Source organism: Euprymna scolopes, chromosome 29, assembly GCF_053919585.1.
Source record: "Euprymna scolopes isolate OS-2025 chromosome 29, ASM5391958v1, whole genome shotgun sequence".
Taxonomy (NCBI): domain Eukaryota; kingdom Metazoa; phylum Mollusca; class Cephalopoda; order Sepiida; family Sepiolidae; genus Euprymna; species Euprymna scolopes.
This window is the reverse complement of record NC_136510.1, coordinates 107547958-107569649: the sequence shown is the minus strand read 5'-3', so window position 1 is coordinate 107569649 and position 21692 is coordinate 107547958. Positions and strand designations below refer to the sequence as shown.

General features: G+C 33.3%; 1 protein-coding gene across 1 annotated transcript in view; it reads left to right on the top strand.

Moving 5' to 3' along the window:
- Positions 1 to 16318, top strand: part of LOC145252812 (isocitrate dehydrogenase [NADP] cytoplasmic-like) — a 58400-nt gene extending 42082 nt beyond the window's left edge. Inside the window, exons 7-12 of the mRNA XM_080112778.1 lie at positions 4343 to 4410; positions 5307 to 5375; positions 6230 to 6381; positions 7906 to 8046; positions 12591 to 12753; positions 16159 to 16318. Coding sequence (XP_079968904.1) covers positions 4343 to 4410; positions 5307 to 5375; positions 6230 to 6381; positions 7906 to 8046; positions 12591 to 12753; positions 16159 to 16243 — 678 coding nt within the window. The 3' untranslated portion in view covers positions 16244 to 16318. The remainder of the gene's footprint in view (positions 1 to 4342; positions 4411 to 5306; positions 5376 to 6229; positions 6382 to 7905; positions 8047 to 12590; positions 12754 to 16158) is intronic.
- The last annotated feature ends 5374 nt before the right edge of the window (positions 16319 to 21692 follow it).

Below are 21692 nucleotides of genomic sequence, written 5' to 3'. Positions count from 1 at the left end.
TGACTGGGTTGGTGAGAATTAATGTTGGGGCGATTAATCAGGAAAATCGGAACTTTTTGTAAGATCAGAATCAAATAAATTTTAAAAGATAAATTTGAAAACTTTAAATGTCAGGAAAATGATAAAATCATTTTTTATTTACTTTTTTTTGTTGTTGTTGTAAGTCCAATATTTCGCTAAAAATAGCCTCATCATCAGGGTAATAATGTATGTGCTGTCCGGTTATTTCATATGTGCCTTGCTCTAGTTTTGAGCGGGAAAATTGAAGTAAAAAGATAGTCACACACTTTTAGAAAACATTTATTTCGAATAAAATTTAAAAGATAAATTAGAAAACTTTAAATATCAGGAAAATGATAAAATCATTTTTATTTTTTGTTGTTGCTGTAAGTCCAATATTTCACTAAAAATAGCCTCATCAGGGTAATAAGTCTGGTCCGTAGTTTTTTTCTTTTTTTTTTTTGTCTTTATTTTGTTGTTATGGAGGAGATGATTTCTTAGAGAAGAAAAGAAGTTGAATGTACGTGCTGTCCGGTTATTTCACGTGTGCTTCACTCCAGCTTTGAGTGAGAAAATTTAAGTAAAAAAAAAATAACTGGACAGCACGTACATTCAACTTCTTTTCTTCTCCGAAGAAGCATCTCCTTCATAACAACAAAATGAAGACAAAAAAAAAATATGAACCAGACTTATTAACCTGATGAGGCTATTTTTAGTGAAATAGTGGACTTACAACAACAGCAACAAAGAAGTAAATAAAAAATGATTTTATCATTTTCCTTGCATTTAAAGTTTTCAAATTTATCTTTTAAATTTTATTTAAAATAAATGTCTTCTAAAAGTGTGTTCCTAATTTCCGATTCCAAAAATGATTCTTTTATTTTTTGTTTTAACTTTATATTTTAATAATAGAATAATAAATATTTATTGTTTTAACTTATCGGTAAAATAAAATCTATAGATCATAATAATGAGTTTAGGCTAAAATGAAACCAGAAGTACGATAAAAATGGAACAGATTAAAGCATGAATGGATAAATAGGAAAAATGGCACAAGTAAAAAACACAGACCAAAAATGATCGACATTCATATTGTTTTTAAATTACCAGTAAAACTAAAATCTATAGATCATAATAATGAATTTAGATTTCAGTAAAAATGGCACTTGCAAAATGGCATGAGTATATAAATAGGAATAAATGGCACAAGTAAAAAATATAGATGAAAATGTCACATTGAGTTTAGAAAATCACTGTTTTCACTCAGAGGAAAAACATTTGAGAAAAAAATAGTTATAAAGGTCTATCGTGTTATGTATGCCCCCCCATCCCCTAGTGTATTTTTATTTTCAAAAAATATATGCATACATTACACAGGATATGGCAAAAAAATATATGCATACATTACACAGGATATGGCAAAAAAATATATGCATACATTACACAGAATATGGCAAAAAAATATATGCATACATTACACAGGATATTGCAAAAAAATATATGCATACATTACACAGGATATTGCAAAAAATATATGCATATATTACACGGGATATTGCAAAAAAATATATGCATACATTACACAGGATATGGCAAAAAAATATATGCACACATTACACAGGATATGGCAAAAAAATATATGCATACATTACACGGGATATGGCAAAAAAATATATGCATACATTACATGGGATATTTCAAAAAAATATATGCATACATTACACGGGATATGGCAAAAAAATATATGCATACATTACACAGGATGTTGCAATGTTTTTGGCATAATTATGAGGGTACGGCTACAAAAAATTGAAAGGTTCTATTTATAAACAGGGGTGATAAGAACTGACGAATCAGATGGAACCATGCTCTGCTAACAACCAATTAGAAAGCGGAATCACTCCATAAACTATACTGAATCTCTTAAGAATTCCTGCACATAACTTTTCGTTTTCATATGAGAAGGAACTCTGCTCTTCGTCTGCAAGCTTTTACAATTTAAAACTTCTTGGAATCGGTTACCTACCAGAAACTTTGTTCTTCGTCTGCAAGTTTTCACAATTCAAAGCTTCTCTGGACTGATATAGCCATTTTGCTTGAAGCAATATTTCTCTTCTTTTCTGAAACTAAAATGACTTATAACTCCAAACAAGATTTCAAAATAATCCAAAAATTAAAAAAAATCTCAAAAACTAGATATTTATAAATTTGTAAGAATTGGAATCAAAATCGGTAATTCGTTCGGAATTGAGAATTTAAATGGAATCAGTAATTGTATTCCATCCATCCATAGCCTTGAGCACCTGGGGTGGGGGGGATAGGCCATCCACAACTTTGTAGATACTTTTGTAGCGAGTAGATCTTTTTTCAGGGTGAGGGTGCTGGCCCCACGCCCAACCTTCCCAGAAGGTACATACAGCACCTAGCCTTCTAAAATGGTCACCCATCTGGTACTGACCAGACTCAACGTTGCTTAACTTCAGTGATCTGGCAAGAACCGGAGTGTGCATCTTATTTCTAAAAACGTGACTGTGCCATACATAGTAATTGTATTGGAATCAGGAAAATATTGGGATAGTCCCATCACTAGTCTGAATGTTTAGAAGAAATAAAAAGTTTCTTCTTCTTCTTCTTCTTCTTCTTGCAAACAAATTTTCATAGCTTGCACAGATCTACCTTTTGGAGGCTGTCTTAAAACAGCCATAGTTTATTTGAAGCAAAAAATTTGGTACTTGTACAGTTGTACAAGACATTTAAAAAATGAAAATATCGAAAAAAAAAAAAAAAGTTCAAATTACATGTCTCCATTATGAAACGAAGTTCTCCGAAAAAAAATTTCATCAAGTAGTTTTTTTGTTTTTTTACAGCGAAAAAACAATTTGTTATGATACCGAGCAAAAGGTTCGATTTTTAGGAAGATAAGCTAAAATTAAAGATAGGGAGGGAGTATCGGCATTTTAACTGGAGTTATCTCCCCGTGGCATGTTCAGCAAATTTCATAATGGCTGACTTCAACGCGCTCTCATAAGAACGTGTTTTTCCACTGTAAATAAAAAACTACTCGATCAAATTAAATGAAAGTTTTTTTTTGAGATCTTCAGTCCAAAACGGATACATACAATATAACCTTTTTTCGATATTTTCATTTTTGAATGTCTTGACTAAACTGTAATAGTACCAAAAATTTAACTGCTAAATTCCCCTTCAAAAGGACAAGTATTTTGTCGAGATCCCATCTCGCTAACTGGGATATTGTGCTTATCCATTGTCAAGAATATAATCGTCCGTGCAATCTTAAACCCATCACTATACTTTGGTTGGATGCCACAGTAACTACCGCTACCCACAGAAATAACATGATTATTTATCGAAGTTTACTTCTCTGGATCTACTGTTAATATGGATGTGCCCGTGCGTCTTAACAGGATTACCTCTTGAAGGGTGTGACTTTCCACCACGCATGTATGGCCATTCACTGTGGCATATCATAACAAATTCAGAGATATAAAAGTGTCCAGAGGAAGCTAAATATTGTGTGAGATATGGCGTGCCTTGTTTATAAAAATAATAAAAATGATGTGCTTTATTTATTAAAAATAATAAAAATGATGTGCCTTATTTATTAAAAATAATAAAAATGATGTGCCTTATTTATTAAAAATAATAAAAATGATGTGCTTCTTTGTTATAAGAGCAAAGTTCGAAAATCAAAATATTGAATTTCAAGTAAAACCAATCGTATCTACTTAATTGTCATGTCACGGTAATGAACACATCCAAAAATTACAAAAAATGATAGGTAGAAAATTAATTATTAATGAAAACAATTTTTTAAGACAATTAGCAAAAATTGAGTTTTACTGGAAAAAAAAAAGTTAAAATCGTAATAAGAGAAGTAATTCTTTTCTGAAAATTTTGAAAACTTTAGGGCAATTTAGCAAAACTCAATTTTTGCTCATTAACCAATAGTACTACGGATAAGGGTGTTGATAATCAGTTCTAAATGACACTCTTCTGGGGGTGGAAGGTTCAATCCTTACTAGAAGCAATAATAACTAATAATAAAATAAAAATTACTTATATAAGATTTATATCCGGTCATGGCTGATAGAACAAGAATAATCTATCCTCATAATTTATATGAAGGATTCCGTTCAAAAGTTTGTGTAGATTCCCAAGTTCAACAAAGTTGCACCTGAATAAGATCATAGGTTACATAGGTCAGAATATTATAAGAACAATATTGAAGATAAGAATAGTCATTCGAATAGTTCAAATAAAAATGTCTTCAGTATATAATGGTATTTTAATTGTTTTTATATCTTTTTTGTTGGTCTTACAGAGTATAAGAGATTTCGGACACAGCTCATTTCAGTTTGCCCTCAATAAAGGTTGGCCATTATATCTCAGGTTTGTTTTTCCATTGAAATAATTATACATTTTGTCGAACATATATGATATTTGCTCACTCTTTTCTAAAATTTTTATTACTAAACTTTTTTAGTCCACCGACTTAGTTGGATTTGGGCCTTAGAATTCACCCTTGTCTGTTTGTCTGTTCGTTCCCAAAATTCACAATAACTATTCATTACATTTTTTTCTAAAATTTTGCATAAAGTTACAACTACTCAAGGGAGGAAATGTAACATTCTCAGATTTTTCATAAAAATTTTGGTTGCGTTCCCAGGGAGTTAAAAGGAGTCAAATGGCTACAAATAGCACTTTTCGGGACATGAAATATTTTCCGACCATTAGATTTTGCTGAAAATTACCCAAATGCAAGACCATGTGATGGAAACATAATATTTGACCCTGGGAACATTCTCGTTGCATTCCCAGGGGGTCCAAAGGGACCAAAATATTGTTTGCTCTTCACTAGGGATGTAACGATTAGCAAATTGGCTGATTACCGATTAATGGTGAAAGTAAATTTTTGCCAGAACGAATTTTCCGGGATAACTTTGGTTGCCCTCCTAGGGAGCATTATAGGGGTAAAATTGCCCCAAAATCGTTTGTCCATTCATTTGTTCACACTTTTTTCAATAACTACATGTTGGATTTTTTAAAAATTTTGCACAAACATTAGTCATGGTGAAAGTAAATTTTTCACTTGTTGAGGGGAAGCCCGTATGCTCGGCTCGTTTTCATCAATTTCAAATCGTAAATTGCTTCTTTCATTTCTGAAATTTGCTTCAGAATCGTTGCTAATGCTCAAACTGATTCTATATAAACTGACATCCTCTGGATTTTGTATAACCTTGTCATTTATAAAGATATCTCATTCTCATTTTTACTTGTAATTTTAGTACGAAAAACACAATTCTCAAGAAATACGACGGACGATTTAAAGACATTTTTCAGGAGTTATATGACAAGTAAGTATAAAAAAATCAAATAATATTCATTTTTGTTATTAAAAAATATATTAAAAAAATGGTATCTGATACCCTTTTGCTAAATACTCTGCATCAAAATCAAGGGTAAGTGGAACAATCCAGAGAAAAAATGATACCCTCCCTTACATCTATGGCATAACTAATGAAAAGGGATCATTAGTCACCCACAACTTAAGTGGATCTATTTATTTATGGGGGTAAGGTTTTTATGTCTACCACTAAAATTGCTTGATATTTGGTCTGCAAATCAACATTTTATGCAATGGGATCCTGTGCATAAATCGGATATGGGCATCCAAATGTTCTAATAACCACATCGTTTTTTTTTATAAATCTAAGCTAAAAAGAAGGCAATAAGAAACACTATCATTTACTTAAATATTAATTTTCTTTTTAGGTGTTTGTTTAAAAAAAATTTCCATATTGGAAAATTGCAGAATCAGATTAAGTATATATTTTTTAAATAAACAGTAGTAAAATACATTAGTTTATTGCCAATAACATGGTGCAAAGATAAGAAATGGAAATTAGCTAGTCAGAATCAAACTTTTATTTGTCAGCTTAAATGCTATTTAGATCCAACTTTTATTTTTAAATGCTATTTAGGTCCAATTTAAATAAACAGTAAATGCTATTTAGATCCAACTTTTAAAAATTCAGCTATTTCAAGGCTTAAATAGAGAAGATGAAATAAGAGATTCCTTTGTTATTGTCATGCATGTTTTGAACGTATCAAAATTTATTTATTTATAAATATAATAGAGAGGATGAAATAGAGATATGTTGTGCATATTTGGATGAAGCAAAATTAGTTTATTTATTTTTCTTTCTAGTGAATATAAACAAAAATTTGAAGAGAAGAATATCTGGTATGAACATCGATTGATTGATGATATGGTTGCGTTTGTTTTAAAATCAGAAGGCGGATTCGTATGGGCTTGCAAAAACTATGATGGTGACGTGCAGTCTGATACAGTCGCTCAAGGTAAGCTCAACTACAATAATACACGGGTGAGTCAAAGGTTTTTGCAAAATTGGTGTTAAAATCAGAAGGAAGATTTGGATCAAATATATTTGAAGCACCCCAGATAATGACTTTAATACTGTACTGGCATGATGCTTTTTTGAAATTTTTTACAGAATAACATGATGACTGTGTTCATCCAATACAACAATTTCAAAAGGTAAAATTAAGACTAAACTAGAAATATTGGTTTGTATATATAAAAAATGTATATGTTTATGTGTGCTTCTCATCTCTTTGTGACTTGTATATTATATATTAATATTTATTTTATATTAATTTATCATCAGTTCATGCCCAATTCTTGAAGTTGTGTAATCTCTAATTTACCATGCGCATTGAACTGTTATTCACAGTCAATTGATGGTTATAAATGAAAATATATAAAAGATAGATTTCAACGTTGAATACCATAAAACTTTCTATTTTTTTTTATTTTGAGTGAAACAAATTTTCCTTACAAACAATTTTCTTTATAATTTATATGTGGAGTAAGGATTTTTTTTTTTTAAAGTTTTTACATAAAACTGGAACTCTACAGCCATTTTCTTTCTACACATCGCGTGACAAATGCTTTTTGATTTCAATTTTGTCTCATGTGAGTAAACTTGGGTACTTTAATTTTGTTTTTTGTTTTTTATGGAACTCACTCCCTACACAACATAAAGCCATATGATGTAAGAAGCAAAAAAATAAAATAAAAAATAAAATATGTCAATAATAAGTGTTGACAGATTTCAACTAAGAAAACAGCAATTCTTCCCCCTTTGTCAGAAACATCACTCATGGGATGTAAGGACTAATGGACAAAATAATGAAAGTGTGGGTAACGAAACTGCCAAAAAGAAAACCCCAAATTAGATAGATCATATTTTCTATGATTTTCTAAAAACGTTTTTCACACAAAAACACCTAAAAAAAAAAACTGATGATGTTGAATTATTCTGATTACTGTTCTCACACAACGTTTGCACTAATGTAACCTCCAACCTTTTTCAGGTGCATCTTATCAAACTCAGAAATCATTTTGTCAGACTTGGAAATCTTCACAAAATTTCAAACGAAACCCTTTATTTAATCCATGGGTGTAGCATACTCTCATTCTGTCAGCCATGACCGGGTAGAAGTCTTAAGTAACTTGCAGTTGTATTCTTAGTATTGCCTGCATTGGGGATTGAACCTTCAACCTCTAGAAGAATGTCACTTAGAACTGGATTTATCTAGTACTTTATCCATTACACCATGACTCCTTCTGGACAATTCTAGTTTGAATTTGGGGAATTTTGGTGAGTTGTTTTGGGGCCTAATTCTGTACACTTGAAAGAACTATTGTAGGGTTTTTCCTAGCTTTCTTCAGGACTCTTTTCAGGGTATTACTGAAATGTTCAGCCTGTCTATTGGATCCGGTTGATATGGAGTTCATGCATGCATGGTTAAATTACTATAACAATTCTTTCTGTTAATATTTTCACGTTTTATTCACAGGTTTTGGTTCTCTTGGTCTGATGACCAGTGTCTTATATTGTCCGGACAACAAAACTATTGAAGCTGAGGCGGCTCATGGCACAGTCACAAGGCATTACCGTTTCCATCAACAGGGGAAAGAGACATCTACAAATTCTATAGGTAATTTAGCAATTTTCATATTAATAAAGAATACAGTATGAATTAACTGTTATAATATTTTGACTCGCATGAATCCATTTTACTGGTATTTTTTGCTTTAATAAATTGTGGGTTTAACTACTTTATTAGAGAAAAAAAATGAAGGTAACTTCATTGAGACTTTAAAAATAATTAATGGGATTTCTAAATATAAAAGTAGGTTTTCTTTTTCTTTTTTACTCACATTCACCCATAACAAGGTACATCGATGTAAGGAGCTGCTATTTGGGGTCATTCCTAAGAAAGATTAACAAGATGTTGGTTTATGCTACATTTAAGCTTCTGTATATCAGTACAGTCAGGGAAGCAGGTAGCAGGAAGGGAATTCCAAAGTAACTGTTTCAGGGAAGAAACTATTAGAGTAGAAAGCTTTCTGGCATTTGGGGAACTCAGCAGTAAAGGGGTGTGATTTTGTTGCTAAGCAGGTTTGTCAGGGATATGTATGTTGAGGGGGCACAAGTGCAATGAGTTCATCAGAGCACATTCCATTAAAATATTTGTAAAAGAGGCACAGAGATGCAACATTGTGGCGATGGAACAGATGTTGGAGCTTAGTTTTTTTTTTTTTAATTTTTTTTTATTACATTTTCACCCCAAACAAGGCAAATTGCCACTTTGGTGTAGGGGGCTACTATCAGGGGAAGCAACTACTGGGGTACTATGTAGGGATTTGGGCAGCAAGATGTCGGTTCACGTTACACTTGAACTTCTGCACGTCAGTACTGTTGGGGAAGCAGGGACCTGGAATGGAATTCCAAAGTCTAGCGGTTCTGGGGAAGAAACTATTGGAGTAGAAAGATCTATTACATCTAGGGATCTCTACAGTGTGGGGGTGGGATTTAGCAGCCTGTCGGGTTTGTCGAGGGTGCTCACGTCGTGGGGGCACAAGTGATTGCAGTTCGTCAGAGCATTCACTACTAAAATACTTGTAGAACAGGCAGAGGGATGCAACATTTCATCGATGGGACAGAGGCTGAAGCTTAGATGCCAGTTCAGGACCTATCAGGTTTGCGACTCTCTTTTGAACCTTGTCAAGGAACGAGAGACTAGTAGCAGATGCACCAGCCCAAATGTGACAGCAATACTCCATACATGGGTGAATGGTGGCCTTATAGTTGACAAAATGAGACCTATTAGATTGAAGACACCTTTTTGGACCCTATCCAAGAGGGAGAAACTAGTGGTAGATGCACCAGTCCAGATATATGTTGAGAAGTAAAAAAGAAAAAGAGGAAAGAAATATATTAAAAAAAGGGGAAATAAGTTTATCGGTTAGCTAATGTCAATTTTGTGATATTATTGATATTACCCGGGAAAATTGAGAAAACTAAAAGAGCCAGAAAGACTCTTTTCTCTCCGGGCAAGTGGTACCATACTAATAGAGAAATATATTTTTCAAACAAATTGTTAAAAATAAATCTGATGTAAACCGTTTTAAGAATAAACTTTAAGCCATAATGATCAAAAATGAATTTACAGTACTTATGCAGTGAACGGTCCCTTTTTTCATGATGTTGTGCCAATATTTTCCAGCAACTTATGTAAGCTGCTGAAATATGCTGAAATTTCAAACACTAGAAAGAAAAGAAAACATCATGATAGAATACATTTATCATATTTCAATGAAAACAAAAAATGGAAATAAATAAATAAAAAATAATCAACCTACGGTAAGTTTCATGAATAAATATTTATTTTTTTATTAAATAATTTGTAGTAACAAATAAAAACATATTTATTTCTTATAAGAAAAGTTTTTTGAAAATATTTTTTTCTTTTTTTTTTAAATTTTCTTTTTTTTTTTTTTTTTTTAAATTTTCTTTTTTTTTTTTTTTTGAAATTTTCTTTTCGTAAAAAATGTTACTGTTTCATTATTTTGTACAGTTGCCATTTTGTGGGCCCGCATGTATACTATCTTGATAATTTTTCCAATTTCCAAACAAGACTTGGACAAAATGTCTGGCTATGATTTATTTTTAACTAGCCTGGGTACCCAACGTTGCCCAGGTGTTCAAAAGTGTGTGTTGAGCAAAATAACAAAAAATTGGTAGTAGGCAGGCAGGCTCGAACCTGTGAATGTGAAGAGAGGTGTTAAAAAAAATGGTAGTAACTTGGTGGTCGGGGGGGAGGGAATCAAAACAACAATAGGCAGATAGGGTGAAGAGAGGTGTTAAAAAAAAAGTGGTAGTAGGCAGGCTCCATGGTGCGAAGATTAGACACCCATAGAAACAGTTTCAATAAACAAATAATTTATAGAACAAAATCAAAAATAAATGGTCAAATTCAATAACTAATACTTGGTTGACATTCTCTTTGCTGTTTTTAATGCTCGAACCCTCCTAGGCATGGCATTAATCAGTTGATGAATATCACCTAGAGGAGTTTTTTGCCATGTCTGACGCAATAATGTTAAAAGTTCAGGCTTAGAAGATGGCTTTCTTTTCTTTTTGCAAAGGTTCCAGTCTAATACGCCCCAAAAGGTATTCAATTGGGTTCCTAGCAGAGTGACAAGGAGCTCCATCTTCCATAAATAAGAAGTTAACTTGGTTCATTTTACCACTTGAGAATATTGGTAGGAGTCCTTCGTGTAATATTGAAACATATTTAGCAGAACTGATGTTTCCTTTGAACTTCACCAGATCTGAGTGGCCATCACTCCAAATTGCACCTCATACCCTAACTGAGAAAAACCTATGTGTTTGCGTTAGCTGCAGTCTTTTTAAATCAAACTTTTGCTGGGGGTGCTTCCATACTCTACCCTACCACTGTCAGGAAATAATGAAAATCGTGACTCAGAGGAAATGACATTGGTCCAAAATGTTGTAGGTTTCTCCACCATCTCACAAACCCTATCAATTCTGTGCTTGATATTGGCAGAACAAAAAAAAAGGTTTCCTTCTCGCAACTCTACCATAGTAGCCCAGATTGTGAAGATACCTGACAGCTGTTCAAGGACTGACACCAGTTTGTGTTGCAACGTCAGAGTCTTTGCGCCAAGAATCCTCTTCAACATTTCTTTCAACAAAGCGCAAGGTTCTTTCAGAGGGCTCGAGGCAACCTGGATGAGGTTTTATGCACTTTTTGTCCGCTCTTGTAAATTATATGATCACTCTATTAACAGTAGAAATGGGGATTGAAAAATTTCCTGATGATGACCAATTCTGATAGGTCTGATGCTCTTTTGGTTTGTGGCATGCTTCAATGTTAAATGCAATTTTAATGAGATACTCTAAGTTATTTCAGCACTATTCTTATCTGTAAATATAAATAAGCATACACTAATCCTAGGAAAAATATTTATCTTAGTGTCTATTCTTTTCTGTCATGTCTGTATATATGTTACTCATACTTGTTTAACTCTTTTATTTTCTTATCCATGCTCCTGGGCAATGTCAGGTAGCCCTGCTAGTCCTTAATCTATATATATAAAAGTGAAAATGTATGTTCGCTTTTTGTGTATGCCCAAGAAAGGCTTTTTTCAGAGAAGCGGTCGGTCGCCTAACAACTTTTTAAAACTTTTTATATCACATGTAAATCGTAATATCTCAGATTTAACAACGGAGCTCGCCTATCTATTTAATTTGCTCGATTTCGGGAAGATAAATATTCAACAGTTTTCGCTCGCCGCATGTAGGTTAGGCCTTTTCCTATAATGTTTCCCCCTACCCCCAACGTCTTGGGAAAAAAAAAAAAGCATTCCCGCATTAAATGAAATGCTACGCCACAGTCAAAAGTTGACCTCATTAAGTTATTAAAACGTGCACCTGCCAAATCCAAGTAATTAAATAAATTCAAACGTGTTTCTGTTAGCATCTCACGGTGGCCCAATGGTTAAAACCGTCGCACTCTTTTTTTTTCACACTTTAATTTACAACTATGTCTGAAGGCTTCGGGTTCGATCCTCATACTTACCTACCAAAACATTTTTTTTTTATTTTAAACCCCCCCCCCCGGAGTTTTGAGTTACCCAAAACCACACACATCTCCAAACACCCGGGCAACGCCGGGTACCCCTCGCTAGTATAATACAAAACAGAATCTCCAATCTAATAGGTTAACCAAGCTCCAATCCCTATCCTATCGCCGCAATGTGGTATCCCTGATTTATAAGTATTTTAATGGAACATACACTGAAGAACCCATTGCACTTGTGCCTCCTCGACATACGTACCCTTGATAAACCTGATTAGCAATAAAATCCCACCCCTTCACTGTAGAGATCTCTAGATGCCAGACAGCCTTCTACTCTAATAGTTTCTTTCCTTGGACTACCAGACTTTGGAATTCCCTCCCTTTTCCCTTCTTCTTTGTACTGATGTGCTGGAGTTTAAATGTAATGTAAACCAACATCTCACTCATCTCCTTACACAGTGCCATATAAACATGGTCCAAAATAATAACCTTTGTTTCGGGTGAACAAGAGTAAAAAAAAAAAAATTAATACAAACAAAAAGCAAAAATGTTTGTTTAATTTACTTTTCTACTTTTCTATGCTTACCCTACAGCTTCAATATTTGCTTGGACACGTGGCCTTGCACATCGCGGAAAACTTGATGGCAACAATGAACTTGGTAAATTTGCAAAAGCCCTTGAAGAAGTTTGCATTGAAACCGTGGAGGCTGGCTACATGACAAAAGATCTTGCTATCTGCATCAAAGGTTTAAATGGGTAAGTAAAACCAACCCTCTCTACATAACAGCTACTCTTACCGTCACTGTTTCACTTCATCATCTTTCAACTTATGTGGATCTTCCAGAGTATTTTTTTTGCAAATTTGCACTTATATACTTGTTTTACCCTCTTTTTCTCTATTTACCATTGATCCTTTCTCTTTGTTTCACCCTCTTTCTTTCACTCACTCACTCACACTTTTCCTCTCACTTTCTCTCATTCTCTCTCCCATTCACATTCACTCACCCTTTCATTTTCTCTCTTTCACTCTTACTCTTACCTTCTCTCTTTTTCTTTAGAGTTGAATGTAAGTCAGCCAAATGCAATGAAAATTATAGAAATTAAAAAATTGGAGAAAAATATATATAAATAAATAATTATCAATCCTCATCTCTAAAATATACATTCATCATATAAAAAAAAAATGTAATGGTATAATCTAGAACAGATATATATATATATATGCCAGTCGGCCAATCAAATTCTTGGTTATTTTACTCAAAATATTGACCATTAGCATGTATTATAGCTTCAATGCGGGCCCAGACCCTAAGCTTATTTTAGACTTTTCCTTGGAAGACCCTCAAAAACCATTTTAAATTCTGTTGATTAACTGGTCGCCCCATACATAATAATCCATGGGGATTAAGATCAGGGGAGTTTGGAAGCCAAACATTGGGATTTGTGTAGTTATAAAAATGGGCTGACAACTATCTTTGACTTTTCTATGAGGTGTGGTAGGGTTCTGAATCCTTCTTCTACACATTTAACCTATTATTATTAACTACTCTTGTTATTCAGTATTTTAACTACAGTAGATAGCAATTCTCTGTAGGCATCTGCAACCTAAGACCCTGTTTGAAAAAAAACATCACATCACCCTCTGAAGACACACATCTGAAAACCATGCCAGTTTGAAGAAATTTAATCTGCATGATTCTAGGAGTGTCTTTCGGATTGTATGCAAGCAATCTGTTATTCAGCATGTTGTTTTTTAAAAAAGGTGACAAAGAAGACCCCATGAATTACAGACCAGTGAGCCTCACTTCGATTGTTTCAAAATCCATGGAAGTTCTGCTCAAGCAAGCAACCATGGCTCATCTCACATCTACTGCTACCATCTCTCCATGATTTCATTCCACAACGTTCATATTTCACAAATTTACTTGTGATGGAAAAATGGGTTACGAATATAATGGACACTGAAGATGCTTACATTTTCTTTTTGGATTTTGCATTCTGTCAGTCACTGCTTACTCTTACATTAACTCAACATCTGTGGTCTTCATGGATCAGTTATATACCTGAAAATTGCATGGTACTTAGACCTTAATGTAAATATATGTTACCATATTCTCCTTCCAATTCGCCTTTTTTAAAGAGTGAATGAGACAAAAGATTTTGATTTTCTGGTCAACTCGTCATTCAAACCATTTGAACATTACATTCAGAATGCTAACAAAACAAAGAGTATCCTATTTCTCATACAACAGTCTTTATGTGAACCTCACTCCTTCTTTGTGTCTCCCTCATCAGACCACAGGACTTTTCTCCATATTTAATATGTAATATCCAACATATGAAGAAAGTTCATTTCTACTCAAATGGTGCAGGGTCTATCAGATCTGACCTATGAAAGCCGACTCAAAAAGCTTAATCTTTTCACCATTGAGCACCAATGATTACGCAGTAATCTGATTTTGGCCTAGAGCTCCTCGATGAGCATTATGATATACGTCAGGACTTATTTGCTCCTGCTCTAAGAAGAGGTAGGTCTACATGGACACTGTAGGAAACTTTCACCGACATTTTTAATTGAATCAAAGGAGAGCTGCTTTCTCAATCAGAATCCTTGGACATTAGAATAAACTTCTAAGTGAATTAATAAATGCACCAACAATGCAACAAGTTGTGATGAATTTGGTGCTGGACTACTGTGTCCTCTTTCTCTGAAAATTTCTACCATCCTCTACCTATATCACATTGAAGCGTGATTGTTTTATTTTTTGGCAAACAAATTAAATTGAATTGAATTTAATATAAGTAGTCTATAAAAAATGGTATGTGTCTTTGTTTCATTTTTCCTTCAATTGAAGATCTCAGAAATCAAGTTCATTACTACTTTATCATATAAAAGCCAACTCAAAAAACTTAATCTTTTCTCCCTTGAGTGCCAACGATTATGCAGTGATCTTATTTGGGCCTAGAACTCCTCAAAGGGCATTATGATATATGTCAGGACCTACTAACTCCTAAAATATTTCTCCATATTTAATACGTAATATCTAGCATCTGGAGAGAATTCAAAGACTGGTTACTTTCATTTTCCTTCAGTCAAAGATCTCTGAAATCAAGCCCCCCACCCCCACCCGCCTGGGGCTAACACTTGAACTTTATATGAGATACAAAGATATTTGAATGTTCCATTAAAGTTCTTCATCTCTCAAACATTGAGTTAGTAAAGAAATTGAGAACATAATTTTCCTTTTCCCAATTAACCATTTTCATATGTTGTAGTATAACTTAAGCTGAACCGAAAAATGACAAGCATTTTTTTTTTTTAATAATTTCAAAATTATTAGATATTTCTGACCCAATTTTCAGCTCATAGCTTCTCTCTGCTTCATTTTACTTCAGTCAAAGTTCTCAGAAATCAAGGGCTCCCCTTCCTGGGGCTAACACTTGGTCTCCGTATGAGACATATAGATATATGAATATTCTATTAAAGTTTTTTATCTTTGAAACACTAAGTTAATAAAGAAGTTGAGAACATAATTTGATATTAAATATATTATATCTTTCTTTTTGGTCTCTTGGTCTCAATGGATTCAGGACCAGAATTCATCTATTCTGGTGGAGTATCCAGCTTTGTGTGGATATTGAGGTAAAATTACTTAAAGGTGTACCATCTTTTTTTTTTTTTTTAAATTACATTTTCACCCCAAACAAGGCGCATTGCCAGTTTGGTGTAGGGGGATACTATCAGGGGCAGCAACTACTGGGGCACTATGTTGGGATTTGGCCAGCAAGATGTCTGTTCACATTGCACTTGAACTTCTTTTTTTTTTTTTACACAGTGATCACCACTTATCAAGGCCCGGAAGCCACTCAGGGATAAGGGTTATTGCAAGTACATTACGTTAGTGTGGAGATTTGATGAAGTGTTTACTTAAGGGGGCGGTTCATTAGGAATTTGTTAACGTTGGACTTGAAGACATGTATGTTTCTCATAAAAGCTAGTCATACTGAGGAGATATTATTTGGGCTGCGAATGTGATTTTGACTCTAGACACTCAAGGATAGTGTCTAGTAAGTATTCAAGCTCATTTATTCTTTTCAATGTTTTTTACTTTTTATCCTCACTTTTTTTTTTTTTATCCTCACTTTTTTTTTTTTTTTCAGAATTGCAAGATGTGATTACCTGAACACTTTTGAATTCATCGATAAAATTGCTGAAAATCTCCGGAAGAAGTTGAATTGCCAGTGACAGAATGAAGCAGAATTGTCACGCAGCAAATTATAATTCAAAGTTTGTATCAGAGCAAAAAGTAGGGAACAAAAATTTTGGATTCTTCAGATTATTTGGATTATTTGTTCTCATCTTGAGTGTTAGTTGCTGATTTGTCGTTCAGCTGATGTAACCTTCGACCTTTTTTATTCGGTTGGTGCAAAAGTAATGTCGTCTTTTTTTTACGTATATATATATATATATATATATATATATATATATATATATATACATACATATATATATATATATATATATATATATATATAATTTAAAGGAGATTAGAATAATAGTCTAAAGAGCTAAGTGTATTTTAATGTAATAGTGAAATTACTAGTTTAATTAAAATACAGGAAATGCTCGTTGTAATTTAGATATATAATAAGCTCGATAGTTAAATGTCCTAGAGCTAATTCAATATTAAGTAATGTGATTTATAATTTAAAAATTAAAAAAAAAAATTTTTTTTAATTTAAAAATCAAATTTTAATTAAATTAAAAATCAGTTTCATAAGAAGGAACAACAACAAAGTCAATTATTGACTTTATTGTTGTTCCTTCTTATGAAACTGATTTTTAATTTAATTAAAATTTGATTTTTAAATTAAAAATTTTTTTTTTTTTTTAAATTTTTAAATTATAAATCACATTACTTAATATATATATATATATATATATATATATATATATATATATATATATCTGCTAAAAAAACACATTATTTTTGCACCAACCTGAAAGTTGTCTCTTACCGAACTTGGGAATCTTTCCATCAAACTGCATAGAATTTCAAATGGAACCCTTTATTTAATCCACAAGGGTAGTATGCTCTTGTTCTGTCCGCCATGTATGTGGATTAAATAAAGGTTTCTGTTTTAAATTCTGTGCTAAATTCTATGAGAATAACACTCAAAATGAAAACAGTAGTTTGAATAATCTAAATAATAAAAATTATCATTCATCATCTCAAACATTCAGATAAACACTTCTTGTCGATTTTCGTTTCAAAACCGGAAGTTGTCATCAAGTAGACTGTTTCTCTTTTACCTATTAAAGTATTATATTTTTACAGTTTGTAGACGAGAATTGATAATTTGTATTATTTGGACTACTCTTCTCATCTTGGATACTAACAACGTTTCAGCCAATGTAATCTCTGACCTTCTTCAGATTTGTCTTGTCGAACTTGGGGATTTGTATCAACTGTCAAAAGGAACCGTTTATTTAATCCATGGGCGTAGCCATGACCAAGCAAAAGTCTTGAGTAATTCTTATATTCTTAAATTCTTTGTTCGAATGAAGTATAAAAATCAGTTCTGTGTTATAGTCTTCTGGAGATTGAAGGTTCAATCTTCAGTTCCAGCGATACTAAGACTATAATTAAGACTTCTACCCGGTCATGATTGACAGAACGAGAACAATCTACCCCCGTGATTTAAATAAAGAGTTTCATTTGAAATTCTGTACAAGATGCACATGAAGAAGGTCGCAGGTTACATCAGCCGAAACGTTGTGAGAATAACACACAAGATGAGAACAGTGGTCCAAATAATACAAATTATTGTCATCTAAAAGATTCAGAACAAACAAAATGTTCCCTACTTTTGACAGACTTTGAAACATACAATTCTACAACTACTACTACTACTACTACTACTACTACTACTACTACTACTACTACTACTACTAACGCCTCTCCCCTCTTTAAAAAATGCACGCTGCAGCACCAATATCAATTGGTGCTACAGAAAATGGTCATGGAGGGTTTGAGAAAATGGAAAGTCCGGAAAAGGATAGTAAAATCCAAATCTAGACTGGAAGAGTACGGAGACTACTGGAGTACTGAGGAAGCTCATTGTCACTCAAAGTACAGAAAAAGCCACCAGTCAGCATCAATAAGTAATATAGCGATGGTAAAAGGCTGTTGCAAAGACACTAATTGAATAACAATGGTGACAGATAGAAGTAAAGAGTACTGTAAATTTTGGGGATCACCACCTATTTCTGCCAGTGATGACTCATATGGAACTCCTAGTGAGTACAAATAACAATACAGACTTTCCCCTAACAATATTATGCCCTCTAAAATGCTTCAAAGTAATTTAAATTTGAGCGACTATTTATTGATTGATGTCTAATGCCCACAGTTAAGATTTCATCAACATTAGTACATGAATAAACTAAATATAGCCCACTTTACCTGTCCTAGAATTTAGCAGTTGTCTTTCAAAATGCATGATGATTGGTTAATTAGTTTTGAAGTTTACTCACACAAACATATATGCAGACATCCAGATCGCAGTGTAGTATCTGTTCTGATGCTACACTTCACCTTTTTCTGTTCTTGGTTAGTAGATGAGAAATCCTTCATGACTGAGACAGTTTTTATTTTTGTTCCTATGCAGAGTGCCCCTTTTTTGGGGAGCTGTATTTTCCCCGCATTAAAAACCAACCTTGTGTCTAACTCTGCCCTCGTGGGGAGGCAAGTAAATAGGAACATATACACATACCTAACTTTATAGCTAAATACATAGATAAATGGACAGACAGACAGACAGACAGACAGATAGATAGATAGATAGATAGATAGATAGATAGATAGATAAGTCTCCACAATATTCTAGTACTCTCCATTATCTTCCAATCAAGGTCTGAATGATGCTATCCCTCCTCAGGTTTTCCAGCATCTCAAGCTCTCCGTTTGTTGATTTTATTCAATCTCTGTTTTTATTATTATGATGATGATGATATGTTCTATATTATGTTTTTGTTGTTATATCAGATTTTATTTACTGTTCATTTTTTATTATTATTACGTTATTGTATACAATAACACCGTGGGACAATTTTGAACGTAATTTCCATTTAGTTGGATTTTTCATTTTACTCCAGCGCAATTTTATTATTTGTTTGTAATTAACGATTGCTTTTATTATTTTACTATTTATTGTGTATCATAAATATTGAAAACGCTGAATTATTTATTTTATTATTAAATTTGTTGCTTAACTGTTATTGGGACATAAAGCAAAATGTCTGCAAATTGACGCCTCTTGAAAAAAGAAAACGCAAAAAAACTTTTTACCTTAACGACTTACACACAATTTGATGTAAAGTAACAATACCCTTTCTCTGAACAGATCTGAAAAACATTAATTTTTAAATTTTTGCCATTGTTGAGCTCCCACCTGCTAAAAATTATGCTACTGATACAATCATTCATAGAATTGACAATCTTTTCTGCAAGCCAACCATATCTGGTACAAATAAATATCAGTTTGTGCGTAACTTGTCCACCAAATTTCAGTCAAATCAACTAATCAATTATCTGCTTTCCGCAAATAGGATTGTTTGGCTTTTGGTTTAAATTCTGAATAATTCTACTAACATGTTCAGTTACACAAAAAGAAAAATATTTGCAATTTTTTTCTTTACTCACATTCACCCCAAACACTTGGACGTAAAAGGCTACTATTTGGGACGATGCCTACGAAAAATTAACACGATGTTGGTTTACATTACATTTAAACTTCTGCATATCAGTATAGTCGGAGAAACAGGTTGTAGAAAGGGAATTCCAAAGTCTAGCTGTTTGAGGGAAGAAACTGTTAGAGTAAAAGGCTTTCTGGCATTTAGGGACTTCAACAGTGAAGGGGTGTGATTTTGTTGCTGAGCGAATTTGTCAGGAATATGTACATCGAAGGGGCACAGGTGTGAGTTCATCAGAGCACATTCCATTAAAATATTTGCAAAATAGGCACAGTGATGCAACATTGTGGCATTGGGACAGGGGATAGACTCTTAGTTGACCTATTAGATTGAAGACTCTTTTTTGGATCCTATCCAAGAGGAAGAGTAGTAGTAGATGCACCAGCCCAGATGTGGCAACAATACTCCATGCATGGATCAATGGTGACCTTATAGGATATTCTCAGGTGTGAGTAGTCTTCTGCAGCAGCCTTCGCAATGTCCTCAATGTATTTGTTCTGATTCATATTGCCTGTCAATGTTAGGCCAAGGAGTTTGAAGGAAGAATTCTCAGGTAGGGAGTTATTAAAACAAAAAAAAATTTCCAACTTTCTTCAGATAGATGCACCATCCCAGATGTGGCAACAATACTCCATAGTTCTTGTTGTGAGTGTCTTACAAAAAAAAATTGAGGTTGGAGGTCAGTCAAGCACTTTACATAGAAATAATGACAAAAGAGAAAGATTAGTAATCTCTCGTTTCTGAAAAAAAAGGTTTGCCATACTAGAATTTTTTTTTGATGAACTATAAGAGACTTGTCCATTCAGTGGTCAGTACATTAGTCTGTCACTTTTCAATTTGAAATAGCATCTCATTTGGTTTGTTATACTCAAGTTTTAAACACAGAGTGATCTCCAAAAATTGCTACTCATCATAAAATTCACAATCCTTTCTGCAATCAAACTATACTTGGTACAAATAAACTTCAGTTTATGTCTAACTTGGCCACCAAATTTCAATCCGATCAAACAATCACCTATCTGTTTTCCACATATGGACTCCTTGGCATTTGGTTTAAGCTCTGTCCATCAAACTAAACAATTCCAATAACAGATGTAGAGTGACACGACATTTAAACAAAAGTTTTTACCAGACAATCAATGGTGGCATTCTCAGAATTCTACACAATATAAGTTATCAAAATTTGCTTGTTCTCTTCTGCATATGTTGCGTTGGCATTCTTCTGATTCCCTCTTGTGATTCCTTGTTTGTAATTCCAGTAATAATGAATGCACATATAAAAGTTTTTGTTGATGTATTAACAAGGAATGCAAAGGGGATAGGATTAGAAATAAACTTACAGAAAACAGAATGCATGTCTAAATCACAGTTTAACCTAAACATGACTATTCACAGTAGACCAATCAAACAGGTCACCCAATTCATTTGCTTAAAGCATAAACTGACTTTCTCCAGAGATCACGAGATGATATTGAAACACAGAAACGTGCTGGGTTGGGCAATTTTCCAAAAACACAGCACCATTCTAAAATCCAAACGGGTGCTGATAACTGTTAAAGTAAAAGTTTATTTAATTCATGTCCTCCCAGTAGTTTTATATGACCTTGATTGTATCACGTGGACTAAACAACTAACCAATCACATCCAGGTGTTTCAAAATCATGTAATGCGGTTATGCATTATGGGACATCGCCTGATCGAGAAAAAAAACCCCAAAAAAAACAAATATCCACCCTCCATCAAACTACTTCCCTACCCCCTCTATTTGATAAAATCAAGAGTAAAATCCTTAAACTTTTTGGTCATGTCAAACGATCAATCGCTAGCCTGTCATAGTTATGCTTTGCGGGCATCTTAGAAGGCAAAAGAGGTGGAGGAAAGTCATGGAGGAGGTGGAGAGAAAATTTTTTTGATTGGACATCTCTCAACATCAACCAAC